This window comes from Eublepharis macularius, chromosome 2 (genome assembly GCF_028583425.1).
Source record: "Eublepharis macularius isolate TG4126 chromosome 2, MPM_Emac_v1.0, whole genome shotgun sequence".
NCBI lineage: Eukaryota > Metazoa > Chordata > Lepidosauria > Squamata > Eublepharidae > Eublepharis > Eublepharis macularius.
This window is the reverse complement of record NC_072791.1, coordinates 167,286,389-167,302,914: the sequence shown is the minus strand read 5'-3', so window position 1 is coordinate 167,302,914 and position 16,526 is coordinate 167,286,389. Positions and strand designations below refer to the sequence as shown.

General features: G+C 41.8%; 1 protein-coding gene across 1 annotated transcript in view; it reads right to left on the bottom strand.

Annotated features, from left to right (window-relative positions):
- Positions 1-16,526, bottom strand: part of KALRN (kalirin RhoGEF kinase) — a 717,152-nt gene that overhangs the window by 316,481 nt on the left and 384,145 nt on the right. The window contains exon 8 of the mRNA XM_054971242.1: positions 3,515-3,646. Coding sequence (XP_054827217.1) covers positions 3,515-3,646 — 132 coding nt within the window. The remainder of the gene's footprint in view (positions 1-3,514; positions 3,647-16,526) is intronic.

Sequence of the window (16,526 nt, the reverse complement as noted above, 5' to 3'; positions counted from 1 at the left end):
CTGAACTGGCCTCAGCCCATGGACTGAACCCAGCGCCAGGCTCTGTCAAACTGACAGCTCTCATTTTCCTGCCACCCTAGGTGGGAGGAGAATGAGACCTGTCAGTTTAACTCATCCTGCGCTGGGTTCAGCCCATGGGTTGAGGCCAGTGCGGGGTCTGTCAAACTGCCCATGGGCAGAACCCGGCTCCAGGTCTGTGAAACTGACAACTTCCATTCTCCTGCCACTCGGGAGATAGGAGACCAGGGCTGTCAGTTTCATATGCCCTGTGCCGGCTTCACCCCATCAGATGAAGCCTGCGGAGGTGTTTTGAAACTGACAGACTTCTCCTGTCGCTTTGGGGCAACAGGAGAAGGGGGCTGTCAGTTTCAAACACCCTGCACCAACTTCATAAGCTGGTGCTGGGCGTTTGAATTCCGCGAACTACAAACCACAAACCGATTCGTGAACTGGTACAAGTTTGTGGATTTCGTGGTTTGTAGTTAGTGGAACAGCGACAAACCACGGATCAGGTGGTTTGGGGGGGGGGTGTTTCGGTTCATGCCCATGTCTAATTGTAACCCCATCAAGTTTTAAAGAATAACAACAACGACAACAACAACAACATTCGATTTATATACCGCCCTTCAAGACAACTTAATGTCCACTCAGAGCAGTTTACAAAGTATGTCATTATTATCCCCACAACAAAACACCCTGTGAGGTGGGTGGGGCTCAGAGAGCTCCAGAGAACTGTGACTAGCCAAAGGTCACCCAGCTGGCTTCAGGTGGAGGAGTGGGGAATCAAACCTGGCTCTCCAGATTAGAGTCCAGCGCTCTTAACCACTACACCAAACTGGCTCTCCTGAACAGCCTGGTCAAACATCAGAGATGAGATATTGTCAATGATATCTTAGATAAGAGTGTTGGGCTAGAGAATTTTGAGGAATCTTTCTTATTCTAAGCAATCTTTTGAATCCTGCCAACTAACTATTATGCTGCATAGGCTTTTGGAGTTGGCTTGCTGCGATACTATCCCAAATTCACTCCACTGCTGTTAGGAAGCCAAGGCTCGGTAGCACAGTCCTAAGCAAAGTTGCATTCTTCTTGACTGCAATGGGCTTTGGATATAACTCTGCTTAGGACTGAACTGCCAGTTTTCTTATGAAGAAACATACCTCCTACAGACAGGGGAAGATGGGCCATCCTCATTGGCCAAAAAGGCTACTAAGTAGCAGTGTGTTGTAGTGGCCAGCATTTACAACAATGGAAGAGAAGAGGAACAGGTCTTTCTCTGGGATCTACCAGCAGACTGCAGAGAAGCTCAGGCTGCACAGAGCAGCTGCCTGTCTGTCTATCCATCCATCCATATTCTGCCCTTACTCCAAAGAGCTCAGGGCAATATGTATAATTTTTTCTTCTCCACTTTATCAGAGTCCTGTATGTTGGTTAGCCTAAGAGAGTGACTGTCCCAAGATTCATAGTAGAGTTGCAATGAGTCTCTCCAATCCTAGAGTGACCTGCCAACCATTATACCACACTGGAAAATTTACCTTGGGCTAGTCACAGCTCTCTGGAGCTCTCTCAGCCCCACCCACCTCACAGGGTGTTTTGTTGTGGGGATAATAATAACATACTTTGTAACCTGCTCTGAGTGAGCATTAAGTTATCCTGAACAGCAGTGTATAAATCGAATGTTGTTGTTATCTAATGAGCTAAATGATTTGTCTTTGAATCATAGTTTCTTCCCATTGCCAGGTCTTGCTTTGTACAAAATTTGGCTTTACTGAAGCCACAGTCAATGCATAAAGGGAAGAGAAAAGGACTTTACATCAGCTGAGTGAACCATGATCACTGTGCTTCCGGTACTTCAGATTTGACTGTAAAGCTATATCCAAGAATATAACAACTACAACAACATTCAATTTATATACCGCCATTCAGGACAACTTAACACCTACTCAGAGACCTTTACAAAGTGAGTTATTATTATCCTCACAACAATCACCCTGTGAGGTGGGTGGGGCTGAGAGAACTCCGAGAAGCTAAGACTGACCCAAGGTCACCCAGCTGGCTTCAAACAGAGGAGTGGGGAATCACACCTGGTTCTCCAGATTAGAGTCCTGTCGCTCTTAACCACTACACCAAACATGTCATAATGTATCTGATTGTCTGTTTTCAGTAGTTCAGCTGGGCGCCTTTTTAAATGGATGGATTCATTTAATGTATAGCCTGTCTTTTGAGATAAATTTAACTGCTTAATTCTATTTTCAGTATCAGTATAATTTGGCATTCATCTTAAATTTTTGTGAGCTATAAGGATTGTTTCCAATCTGAGGAAAACATAAATGTTTGAATGAATTCTTTCTAAGTTAAATTTGGATCAACCATGCTGTAGCTAGCAAAATTTATGAGAAAAAAGGTAAAGTGAAGGGAGATACAAAGTGAGAAGCCACAAAAGCTTTTGGCTGATGAGGCTAGTCAATGTTTTAAACTAAAAGGCATGATAAACCACAAAGCAACAATGAAACAGAAAGACAAAAATGAAGGATATGACTCTGCTATTTTATTAGACAAAAACTATACTCCTACAGGACTCTGAATTAGATCCAATACCGTAGTGGAAGAAATACATTCTTATGGATGAGAGCCCACTAGCTCTGGTTAGTAACTCCAAAACAGGTGACAATGAACCAAAGAAAGCTCTGGATTTGCCTCAAATCAAATGTTCCAAAGCATCACTTACAAACACAGATTGGAAAAAGATTTCTTTGAGCAATCAGATACCAACCAATGCCCACAGAGAGCTTTTTCTCCCCACCAACTCCAGTCATAAAATTACCAATTTTTTTCATTTGTTTCTTTAGAAAACAATGATGAGATTTTGGTTACTAACTTACTATTCAGATAGGGACTATGGCACAATATGCTGCCCCGTTCTGATCAGAACATTTTTATAGGCGACGCACACAGCATATTTATGGAAACAGAGAAGTGTAGCATATGAGTGTAGCAATATTTTGATGAACATTTCAAATCAGAAAAGCAATGCTTTGGGGGAGGCCCAAGCCCCACTCATCCCGCATATGATGGGCCCCATCTGAATCACGGCTGTGATCACCTTGGAAGTGCAGAAGTCCAGAACACATTCCTCAACCAAACCCAGGGATGACCTGAGAGAAATGTAATGTGCAGTTATGTACTTAACCCCTTGTATTTTGAACTGTAATCTGGAACGGGCAGGGCATTTTCTGTTGATTGCCTCCAGACCTACTGGGCTCCACCTCCAAATGGGCTCACATTCTAATCATACCCAGGCCTCTACATCTACCCACCCCCTGATTACAGAATAATTTTGGACAACTCAATAATTAAACTGCTTAAGCAGTCATGTCAGCAGAGAAATGAAAACCCAAACAAATGTACCCTGTAAAGTTATTCAGCTAAGAAGCCTAAACGCATATTCAGCTATCTCTGCTAATTGTCACTGTGCAATCCGCTAGCGATTATTAAAGTCTCTTCTGGAAACACTCACCTCTGTGTAGGCCTGGGTGACCTGCTCATATAGGGACTGATGATGATGGATGGCCAGTTCCAGGTCTTGCATTTCTGATGGGAGGCCTCCTTCACTGCACATTTTGCACCACGTGTCTACACCAGAGAGGAACTGAAAAAAGAACATTGAAAAAAGACTCAGTTGGGATGCAACATACTGACAGCTAACGGTAGGATGCATCTACATTTTTAAAAAAATCTACTTTGAAGTACCATGTACAACAGAGGCAAGTGGACCCAAACAAAACAAAACAAAAGTCATATAGATTCCTTTAAGTGGACAGCAGGTCCAGGACCCAAAGCACTGCACAACTAGCTTCATGTGCCCAAGGTTACCTGGACTTGTGTTTCCTAAATAGCCATTTCCTATGTTAAATGGCAGATAGTTTTTGATAGTTCCCTTAGTTTCAAAATCAGCATGTAATAATAACATCATGAGGGAGAGAGGAAGGATTAACAGTTCTAGGGGGAAAAAATCAAAATCCCACTGCATGCATCTAACCCTTAGAGCATGAGTAAAGTAATTCTTTGGATACCGGCCCAAATAGTGCAGAATACAAAGCAAAGTAGGCATGTTAGGCTTAACTGAGCGCACAAACTTTTTCTTTTAAATAAATGGAGTGATAAACCTATGCCCCACTGACTTAATGCAACCTGCAGAGCAATTTCCTGAAGCCTATTCCCATTTCTCTGGGGGGAGATGCAACTCCATCTATGTCTTGGAATGATTCTCTCAATTCAAGCCACTGGTTCAGCAACAATAAGCAATACCTCCCCTTTAATTGCTGTGCTGGAGGCATTTGAACAGGTTCAGCTTTTCTCACTCCTATATGACAAGGAGCACCTGTCAAAATGCCCTATATTATACAGCTATTAAGGGTAGAGGAGCCTTGCCCTTCTTGGCATCTGATTGCCCTAGTCCTTAATTAAAGCAGCAGGACTGAGCCTCTAGCTGCCACAATTAAAAGCAACAACAACACAATTTCCCCTGTAGGTCATAACAGAAACTCCAGAAGTGCAAGTAAGCATTCATATACAGCTTAAACAATGTTAGCCTGGGTAAAAATATATTTGAAGAAGAGATAATGCATTTCAGAAATGCATTGAAGCAGAAGAAACAAGCAGACATTATACAAGAAAGGAATAAACTTTCTTTGGAAGAGGGATCCAGACACTTGTTTAAGCATCTGTGTTAAGGGTCCCTATAAAACTGTTGAGCCAATAGTCATTTTTGGAATTTTGACAAAGGTTAGCGGGCACCACCACAAAATGGCTGCCACGAGAATGGGAACAATGACAAAATTGGTGCTCTGGTGTGGAGTTGGGGGGAATGCAATCACAAAATGTTGGGAGGTTCTAAGACAAGCATCCTTCTTTAATGGAAGTGGCGTTCCTCAGTGGGTGCTCCCTGTACACCAAGGATTTCTCCTGAGAAATTCTGAAGCACCTGTTGGTCTACTGAGGTAGAGGTAATCTAGGTTGCCAACTGGACTGGGGAAAAAGATCTTGTCACTTTAAATTAGGCTTAATATGTGGAAATGTTGAAACTTTTAATGGCATGAAAGTAAATAATATAACCTGGTGTGTACCATCCCATGAAAGTTGTATTAAAGGAGCAAAACATTATTCTTCAAGTCAGTTGGCAGCTCTAAGGAAAGACAGCATTAGCCCTTTTTTAAGAGAAGAGACACTTTGGACAATAAATAAGTGGGCATGAGAAAACACATTGATTGGCATGATGGCACTCATAAGCACATTGAGAATCGGTGATCTGTGCAAGGATCCTGCCAGGATATTTTACAAAAAACACCACTGGTCAGTTTTATGAAGATTTATTATAAAAATCCAGTTCAAGGTATAACTAAGACTTTGTTAGGAATTACATATTATCAACAAACAGTAGTACAGGTATATTGTCGAAGGCTTTCATGGCCGGAGAACGATGGTTGTTGTGGATTTTCCGGGCTGTATTGCCGTGGTCTTGGCATTGTAGTTCCTGACGTTTCGCCAGCAGCTGTGACTGGCATCTTCAGAGGTGTAGCACCAAAAGACAGGGATCTCTGTGTCAAACATGACACTCAGTGTCAAACAGGGATCTCTCAGCTTGACACTGAGAGATCCCTGTCTTTCGGTGCTACACCTCTGAAGATGCCAGTCACAGCTGCTGGCGAAACGTCAGGAACTACAATGCCAAGACCACGGCAATACAGCCCGGAAAATCCACATCAACCATCAGTAGTACAGGTAGTTCAAAGTACTGACCCCCTTTTCTAGGGGGTGGACATTCAGCCTGTGAGAACCTAGGGACTCAAGGTCGACTCCCAGCAAAACATCTATCCTCTGAAAAGGAAAAGAAACTGCAGCTGTCTCATCCCCCTAGAGAGAAGGGTGGGGAGGAAGGCAGATGCCAACCTCCTGACATAGTCTGATTCTTGATTCTTGTAAATCAAGGCCATCATATAATCAGGGTAGAATCAATCATAACATGACAGCAATCACACTTTGATTCCAGTGCATCCATCAGACTCCAAAATGAAACCAAAGAATTCTATCACGGATGTGATGCTTTATGGAAATGATGGGAATGCCTGCATAGTCATTTAAGAGCTAAACTCTTTTTAAAATGAATTGTGGAATCTCAGGATCAGTGCTTTAAATTTTTTTTTAACGGTGCCCGTACTCATATATAAAGATTGTGCTAATTTTCACCAATTTCCCCCTCCTTCTGCAGATCCCTACTAGGGGTAAACAATGGTCTGAGACTAGGGGTGCCAAATCTTCTGCTACAGCAGGAGGTGCTACTACATCCAGGTTCATTGCCCACTGGTGCCTCAGGCACTAGCAAGAGAAACCTGTGGGTGGGGAATCATTTGTCAGCATTGTGCAGAGTGCTTATGTCACTGTCAGTAAAAATGGAAAGTAACATAGGGGTGCTCTAGCTTTTTACAAAAACTCAGTGGAACAATGGAAATGGAACAAATGTAAATCACAGAGATGATATACAATAGAGATGTCACTTCCAGTTTTAACTGGCACAACAGGCCCTGCTACCCAGTTCCCCCTAGTGGTTGGTGGATGTGGTTTGACAGGCCTATCTGAAATGGAGAAGCTGTGGATTGCCTAACCTAAGGCTACCCGTGACTTCATAGCAATAGTGAGAGTGGATCTGGGGACATTCTGATTTTAATTCAACTCCCCTTTCCAAATGTGCACTAAACTCTTCTATTGTTGATTTGCTGACAGAGTTGCCAACTGATGAGGAAAAATCCTGACCTAATAAGGAGTTGATCTGCAGAAAGCAGGCAAAGCTTTTTTTTATGATGGGGAACTCAGCATAAATGTCTGCAGAGCGAGTGGCTCTTAATGACATAAGAGCAGGGACTGGTTGAAAAGTTAGTGACTCTATTCGCTTGATAAATAACTCAAAAGTTTAACTCAAACATTAATATTTTTCCTCAGCTGGAATAACTCTGGGGGAGGAAGAGCAGGCTTTCCCTGCTCCTCTGCCAAACTTTCCCACTGCCACCTTCCCCTGTGCAGCCTTTTCACCTGCCAGTGCCTCCACCGGGCTCTACGTTCGCCTGGTATGCAGGGCAACAGCAGCTCCTTGCCTACCTAGGGCCGTATTGGCTTGCTCTGTTGCCCAGCCTGCCTTCCCCTGCCTAGCCTCTTTGCCCACTTGCCTTCTCCTTCAGACCCTAACAAGGGAAGGAGGAAGAGCAGGCCACTTTTCTGCCACTGACTCCCCTCTGTTTGGCCTCTTCTAAAAACACCACCAATGCTAGGCTCCATGCACACCTGGCTCATTGGGCAGTTGCAGCTCCTTGCCTGCCTGGGCCCATGGCAACTCACCCCGTTGCCTGGCTTGCTGTCACCCAGCCTGCCTCCACTCCATAAAGGAAGAAGGAAGACAATAGGCAATACCCCACCTGCCCAGATCACAGGGTGGCAATGACTGGGCTCCTTCTTCCCACCCTGCTCAGGCATGGCAGCTTGGGGTGTGTTCAGATCCATGCACATGTCTGTCACCCATGGCAGCTTGAAACGTCAGTAGGTACACCTGGGTCTGTGCACTCGGTGTGGCAGTTCAGGTCCCCGCACTCCCAACTCAGCATCTCTGTACCTCCTCCTCTCCCTTTCTTTGTTGGGCTGGCACATGAGGAATAAAATTTGGGAGAGCCCTGAAAAAGGGTGCTAGTACTCAGTACTGGTGATGATTACCATCATTAAAAAAAACCCTGCTCAGAATGCTAAAGTTTCTGGTGCTTGCTCTACTTAATCTATATGCAAGGTGAGGTGAGTAAGGCAATGCTTGTGTTACCATAAACCCCACAGGAATATTCCTACTGAAGTCATTCATTTGGCTTGAACTTCTAAAACCAAGAGTGAGTTCTGTACACTTTTGACATAATGAAAGTCTAGTCAGCTTCCTCTGACCCAGTCCTCTGTGTACATAAGGTACTCCAAATCCTTTGTTGCTAGTCTGTTTGCTCAATTTGAGCATGGCACATCTATATACCTCTTGACATTCTCACATCTTTGGCTAATTCTGTACACGTTTAGGTCCAATTCATTATACCTAGCTAATTTTCCAGTTTCTCTCAGTCTTTTTGTTAAATTATCTTTTTCACTCTCTTACACTTAAGGAGCTTAAAAATTCATCAATAAAAAGAACAGCTAATTATACAGCCAGTGCACTGCCTCATTTGGGTAATAGAAAAAACCCTCTGCAGTCCCTGTTTGATCCATTTTTGAAGTGTTCTGCCTTTGCCTTCCTGGCAAAATACTTGCAACAATGGCTGTACCCAAATATTCCAGCCCAAATTTACATGCTATTAGGATGCTGTTTTTATCAGGATGATCAAAGAATGATGGGCCTAGAAAGGATGTGAAGGTCACACTATCTAACTCTATCTTAATCCAGGATCAGGCAGAATCCTACTCAACCTATGCAATGTTTCAGGCCAGTTTAATGAGCCACAGACATAGACTACCATGTGATTTGCCTTAACTGCTTTAGGGCAGAGAGCCAAGTTTAGCAAAATACATCCACCATGTGGATCTACCTTTATAAAGGCAAACTGCACAAGCATTGTTCCAATGTTGCATAGTGGTCAGAGAGCTGGACTAGGATCTGGGACACCCAGGTTCGAATCCCCATGCTGCCATGGAAGCTTTGTGGGTGACCTTGGGCCAGTCAGTCTCTCTCAGCCTAAACTACCTCACAGGGTGGTTGTGAGAATAAAATGGAGGAGAGGAGAACAATATAAGCTGTTCTCAGTCCCCATTAGGCAGAAAGGTGGGGTATAAATGCAGTAAATAAATAAATATAATAAATTTAGGAAGACTTTGTTTTCCAGCATGTTACTTCCCCCACTGACCAGGGTGTGATCCAAGCAAATTAGAAGAGGTGCCTCCAGGGAAAAAGATAGCACAGAGAGTTGGTGGTATGATCAATGTCTCTTCCTCTCCTTTTGATAACTGCTGATTCACATTGATAGGTATTAGCCAGTTGGGTTAGTAGCAATCTCACAGTATATTGTATACAGTATAATGTAGGGGCTTCTCATTTTCTCTCCTGCAACTCTTTCCTCTTTCCCTTCCCTGAAAGCCCCCTTCCCAAATTTCACCTTTTCCTGCTTTCTTCTCTCCTTCCCCTCCACCATCCAACCTACCTTAATCAGCCCCCATCTTCAGGTTATAGATCCAGAGGAGTTAGCCGTGTTAGTCTGTAGTTGCAAAATAGTAGAGTCCAGTAGTACCTTTAAGACTAACCAATGTATTTGTTGCATAAGCTTTTGAGAACTACAGCTCTTTGTCATGCATCTAACAAAGAGAGCTGTGGTTCTCGAAAGCTTATGCTACAAATAAGCTGGCTAGTCTTAAAGATGCCACTGGACTCTTTACCATCTTCAGGTTATTGTTCATATAAATATCCAAATATCCATTTATTTGATTTTACTAGAACTTCCTGGAAGGATAAAAGGACTGAATGTAGTCCAGAATAATTCAGGTTAATTGAATATGTTTTACATTCTTCCATAAAGGATTTTTTAAAACTTAAGAAGTTTGAGAAAAACTGTGAAAGAGTTGTAAACCAAAATTTATGGAACCAAAAGTCCATGTCCGTTCAGATGGCCAATCTCACTCAGAATACCAGTTCACAGCCTAGGAAGCATATCCCTAAAAGCTGCTTTACACTGTATGATTTCTAATACCCACCTACTGGATTCTTATATCTATTTGTCTGTCAAGCTATTTTAGTAGTGAATCTAAGACTGAGAAAATTTATAGCTGCTTCTCTCTCCTTCCAGGAACACAATAAACTTGGGTTTAGGGTAGGATAAACAAACCTCAAGCTTGCCTTCCAACTGCTAGCTGATAGCAGGTTGCAGTATCAATTTTCTCCTGATGTACATAATTGGAATCTGAATTCATATAGCACAATAAAGATGTAAAACAATGGAATGCCACTGTTAGGCCTCAACAGCAATACCTCCAGTATATATGACCCTTTGCTCATGGGAGCACATGCATGGCTGTTCGTTTTTCCTTCTGGCAATACCACTGAAACAACTGAGCATCCACCTACTACTGACTGGATTTTTCCAAAGAATGCATTTAATAGATGAGTTAATTTATCATTCTGGGGCAATTTCTATTCCTTGGCTCAACTGAACCCTCTGTAGCCATCTGCTACATTTTTGTCCTGTGCAGATTTTGTTAGAAATTATTATCTGACTCAGCATCATACAAATGAATTAGCTATTTTGTAGCACAATAAGTTTTTGTTTTTTTAAAAAACTACAAAGCGATCTCTGTGCCCAGCATAGATGGCTAAAACTGCCCAAGACACTTTTATATTTGGGCTTTTTCATTCATCATAAAAAGGTAGACTTGGCTTTTCTATGTGGACTTGGATACAGAAAAGAATATTCAGCTTGGAAGTTGATGCTGATGCTTATATATACATACACATCTACATATATATACATATACACAGTTGTGATGCGGATATTGTGTTAAAAATGGCTTCCCCACAGCTGAGTGAATTTGACTTCTGCCTGTTTTAGATAAAATGGCAAAAAACAGAGGACCCACTCGTCAACAGAATAAGCAACGGGTGGAGAACCACAGAAGTGGGTGGCCCACAATTGTTTCCTGATATAGCCAAACACAACAAAGGATATAGGTGTTTTTTCTGACACTCATGTCTAATATTATGTTGCAGCACTGCAAAAATTACAAGAATGGATACATAAATGAAAACGTATACATTGTAAATAATCAAGGGAAAAACAGTCCCTGGATAATAGTCATATAGACAAGAAAATCAGGTATCCAGTCCCTCGCCCCAAGTGGGGCGGCAGTGGATTCTTTCAAGAATAATGGGAAAGTGTCCTCTCCGGGAGAGCTCCAAGGTGGTGACGCTCTGCTATAACGCCCAATGCGCAGCACCGGTATGAACCGCCGTTTCGTCTGAGACCTCTTCAGGAGCGTGTAAGTCACGTCTGCAAACTGCAAATCATAAGCAACCACACCATACACCCGTTGTAATAGTAAAATAAAATGAAAGCATTACACTCACCCAGTACCGAGTTATGCACAATAATTAAACAGTCACATTCGCAGCCCAAGGGCTAGTCAAAGGAATCAAGTTGGCTTGTTTCAACAGCGTTTCTACAAAGAGGAGTGGTTTAAATATCAACCTCCCCTTCTCCTCTTAAAGTGACAGAGTCAAAGGCAACTTATAGGTATCTACACAAGCAGTAAAGTCATAGGAAGCAAGACAGATCTAGGTCGTTATTTAACCCCTTTGGTTTCAGGGTGTCTAGCTTAAATATCCAGTGTGCTTCCTTTCGAAGAAGAATATTTTTTGCAGAATGCTGTGGAACATTATTCAGCTTATACAGGACCGTGAATTGAAAATCAACAGGCTTATGACCCTTTTCCAGAAAATGTTCTACCAGGGGGGCCTCCAAGATTTTATTACGTATACGGGACATATGTTCTAAAAGTCTAGTCTTTAAGGGTCGTGTAGTATTACCCACGTAAAGTTTAGAACATTTGCATCTGATCAGATATACGACCCCTGACGTTTGGCAAGTGGTAAACTGTCTTAAGTAAACCATCTGTCCATCCGGTGGGACCTTAATCTCCCTACCCGTCCAGGAAAGTGGACATAAGCGGCAATGCCCGCATTTAAAGTGTCCCTGAGGGGAAGTATTTACCTGAGATCGGCGGCAAAAATCTGAGTGGGTAATTAGATGTTTAATGTTGCGTGTGCGCGGAAAGTCTATTCTAGGAGGCTCAGAACACCCAGGGATATCCCTAAGGAGAGGCCAGTACTTAAAGACTAGTTGTCGAATCTTATATGAGTTATTGGTGAAGTCCAGAGACCAATGAATCCGCTGGCTCGCTACTCTCCTCTGAACGGGACGAAGAAGTCTGTCCCTAGGAACACTATCAGACTTCTGCCTTGCCTTGCTCAAAACTTCTCTCGGGTACCCTCTCCTTATGTAAAAAAGGCTTACTGATAGGGGATAACTCTTTGCTTTGCACCATGGACGTTACAGCATTATATACGTCCACTCCTCACGAAGATGCACACTTGGTGATAGAATCGACTTTGAGGGCATGTTCTGATTTGACTCCAGCTACTGAATTTCTTTTACAGCTGTTTGACTTGGTGGTGGAAAAGAATTATTTTTGATTTGATGACTGCTTTTACTTTCAAATTAAAGGGGTTGCAATGGGATGTGCCACCACCTCGAGCGTGGCAAATCTTTTTATGGCACAAATGGAAGACGATATGGTTTTCTTTTCTTTTTTTAAAAAAAATTATTGGTGAGTTTGAATTTTCAAATTTGATACATACGTTCCCTTCATATCTAATTAGTTCTGTTCCCCACCCTTTTCCTCCCCCCTCCCTATTGACTTCCAACAGCTTTCCAACCCTTACCCCCTTTTATTGCTTAATTCTATTTCACTTATATTTTCCTGCAACACATAGATCACAATATCTCTTACTCTAAGCATATTCTAATTCTTTGGTACATATACTCTATCAAATATACTATCAATATAGTATCTATTATATACTATACCATACAATATGGCATAGCATGCATTATAATATAACATAACATATATTTATCTGCAACACATAGATCATAATATCTCTTAAAACATGTTCTAATTCTTTTATGCATATTCTCTATCAAATATACTATCAATATAGTATTTGTTATTATCAATTTTACTTTTCCTTTGTTGAACTATATATTCTAAATCAAATTTTCTTAATCATAAAATTAGCTTAGATTGTTATAGAACATTTTCTGGAAAAGGGTCATAAGCCTGTTGATTTTCAATTCACGGTCCTGTATAAGCTGAATAATGTTCCACAGCATTCTGCAAAAAATATTCTTCTTCGAAAGGAAGCACACTGGATATTTAAGCTAGACACCCTGAAACCAAAGGGGTTAAATAACGACCTAGATCTGTCTTGCTTCCTATGACTTTACTGCTTGTGTAGATACCTATAAGTTGCCTTTGACTCTGTCACTTTAAGAGGAGAAGGGGAGGTTGATATTTAAACCACTCCTCTTTGTAGAAACGCTGTTGAAACAAGCCAACTTGATTCCTTTGACTAGCCCTTGGGCTGCGAATGTGACTGTTTAATTATTGTGCATAACTCTGTACTGGGTAAGTGTAATGCTTTCATTTTATTTTACTATTACAACGGGTGTATGGTGTGGTTGCTTATGATTTGCAATTTGCAGACGTGACTTACACGCTCCTGAAGAGGTCTCAGACGAAACGGCGGTTCATACCGGTGCTGCGCATTGGGCGTTATAGCAGAGCGTCACCACCTTGGAGCTCTCCCGGAGAGGACACTTTCCCATTATTCTTGAAAGAATCCACTGCCGCCCCACTTGGGGCGAGGGACTGGATACCTGATTTTCTTGTCTATATGACTATTATCCAGGGACTGTTTTTCCCTTGATTATTTACAATGTATACGTTTTCATTTATGTATCCATTCTTGTAATTTTTGCAGTGCTGTAACATAATATTAGACTTGAGTGTCAGAAAAAACACCTATATCCTTTGTTGTGTTTGGCTGTATCAGGAAACAATTGTGGGCCACCCACTTCTGTGGTTCTCCACCCGTTGCTTATTCTGTTTTAGATAAAATGGCATCTGGCCCTTTCCGGTATGTTGTCAAGTTTAAAAGAGCAATCACACAGGAAGGTAAGTGTGCTCTGGTTACTAGCTAAGAAGGAAAGAGGGCGGGATGAGGGAGATCTAAAAGTGCATGAAATGAAAATGCATTGGAAGTATGGAAGATCAAGGCAAATTTAATACTAAGCCTTCAGCCCTGAGCACCCCTAACTAGGCAGTATACCCATTGAATTCAGAAGGACTTATTGTTTGCACTGTACAGTTAAACAGATTTAATTCTAGGAATTGTCTTCTGGGAACAACTGCTTGGCTTCTGCCTTAATTTTCATAGTGTGCTGGGGGAGTTTAATTCTCTAAATTGTAAAACTATGACTCAACAGGATATCTTACCAGAAGCACCAGAGCAGACTACATATTTCAATCCCAGATGATGGAATTGCTTGCAAGACCATTTGGAGGCTCTCCATTTTCTCCCCCAGGTATTTGATGCTTACTGGCTCTGTATCAATACTCTCCTCCAAATATTGTCTTGCCTACTACAAGCAACTAGCAATTGCCATTCAACTTCTCCTTTTCCCCAGTTCTTGTTTGTTCAGTCCTCCAAGACTCTGGTAACTATCTGGCAGCCTCTCTTTCAAGAAAGGGTATTTGTCAGCTGCTTTCTTGCAAGGGGGTATTACAAAGCCATGCTAATGTGACTGTTATGTAATGCAGCTGATCTTGCCGGGCCTGCATCTCCTCCCCTGTGTTCCCTTGTGATTTCTGCACCTGACATCTGGTGCGTTCCCCACTCACACTTCACTAGAAACAGAAGCCCAAGGACCTGCTGGTCAAGAAGTGATGATATAAAATCCCACACGGCCACCACTCTGACAAAGTGCAGACTGCATCCCCTTGTGCTGGCCCTGTCATTACTACACATCCACATGCAAAGCAGATGTAGTTGGAACCAGCAGGTCAGAGGGCAGGAATATTTTCTTCATTCCAGTCTGCACTTTTTTTTTTAGATGTCTGTGCCGACCTGAACATCATTCTAAATACATATTACTATGCAAGAACAGCAGTGAATTTTAAGTGGCTTTCATGTGGTCATTGTAAGGTGGCAGCAGACCAGCACTCTGAATACTGGAGGCACTCTGAAGCCTCCAAATGAGCTTGCTGGGAAGCAACATTGGAGAATATCTTGGTATTATGACCTGTTTGATGGATCTCCAGGGCAACTGGTTGGCAGCTGTGTGGAACAGGATGCTGAGCTAGATGGACCACTGGTTTCATCCAGCAGGGCTCTTCTTATGTTCTTAAGGGTCAAAACGTTCCTCATTTAGCACTCACCAGAGTGTGAGCATCAGCACCTTCCAGAAATTCAGGGGAACCTTCCAGTTGGAGGTGACTTCCAAAGTCTGGGGCAGGGGAGGGGGAGTAGCCAGAGTATTTGAATTTTCTTAGTGTTTCTGCAACCTGACCCTGTGCATGATTATTTGGTAAGTTTCACTGGCCACTCTCTAATAAGTGCATATCGGATTTCAGCTTCACACAATTATACATTAAGGACAGATTAACTCTGCTGTAACTGGCTCAGTGTCAATTAGTTATTATTTCCCCTTGTTAACCAGTAAAAAATTTTCTGCCTTATTTATATTTAAATGAATTTTGCATGTCCAGGAGGGGAATGTCTCTGCAGACCCACTGAGTAATGTTGCACAATGAATTATGCATTTGAAGTCTGAACTGCAAAAAGGAGAATGACAAAGCCTACATTGTGAGGCACTTTAGTAAGATTACACTATGTGGTTGTAGGTGTCAGCCTAACACCATGGAATTTCATGCAAATAATTACATTGTCCTTGGCCCCAGAACTGAATCTTGAATCCTAGTTATAAAGGAGCATCCAAGAAAGGAAATGTGAGGGGGGGTGGAATCAAAACAACACAAAAGAGAGTGCCAGAATACATCAAAAGGGATTTTTTGCAGACTAAAATACTGCCAAATTTTTCAAAGACTGGCATAAACAACAAGTGCACATTAAACAATGTAAAACTCAAATAGAAGAGGAGAGTTGAAGGAAATTCTTGGCACAATCTGATAAAACTGGGCACAAATTAATACCTAAAAATTAGACTGTGAATTAAAGAGGCATTAGTCAAAAAGCATAAATCTCCTTAGTAAAAAAATACACCAAATATTATTAATGAAAGTAAAAATGAAAAATTGTCTGTTCCCCTCCCCACACACCTAACACAGAGCAGATATGTATTTGAAGAAGCGAAAATTTCATCATGGGAAACAGTTTTTTAAAAAAGGATTGTGGCTCTCTCATGTCTTATCTGGTTAAACGCTCAAGTCCATATGACATAAAGGGGTTGTTCCTGATACAGGGACTACCCAAACTAGTCTAAATAGCAATATATGTCCCACTGGCATAGGGGACCCAAGTGATACCTTATTCACATATTATCAATCTATATTCTGGGCACTTTTGCTGATTTCTGTATCTTGGTGTAATAATCGCATCAGGAAGACAGTGGTGAAAAAATGTACACACACATCACATGCTAAATCAGCAGACTTCTAAAATTAATACCATTTGTACAGAAATTTCATTTCCAAAGAATCCATCCCAAATATTTTTTGTTTCTTTTTGGAAAGACTAAGGAGGTGTAGCTTCACCATTGTGCCAATTAATTCCATTTGGGTTTAATTTCTCTGTTTGTTCCTGCACTGTTACTTGCATGCACATACATCTTAACAACTAGTATAGAGACAAAAGATCCAAGTAGAAGCAAGAAGTAGGCTGCTATACCTTC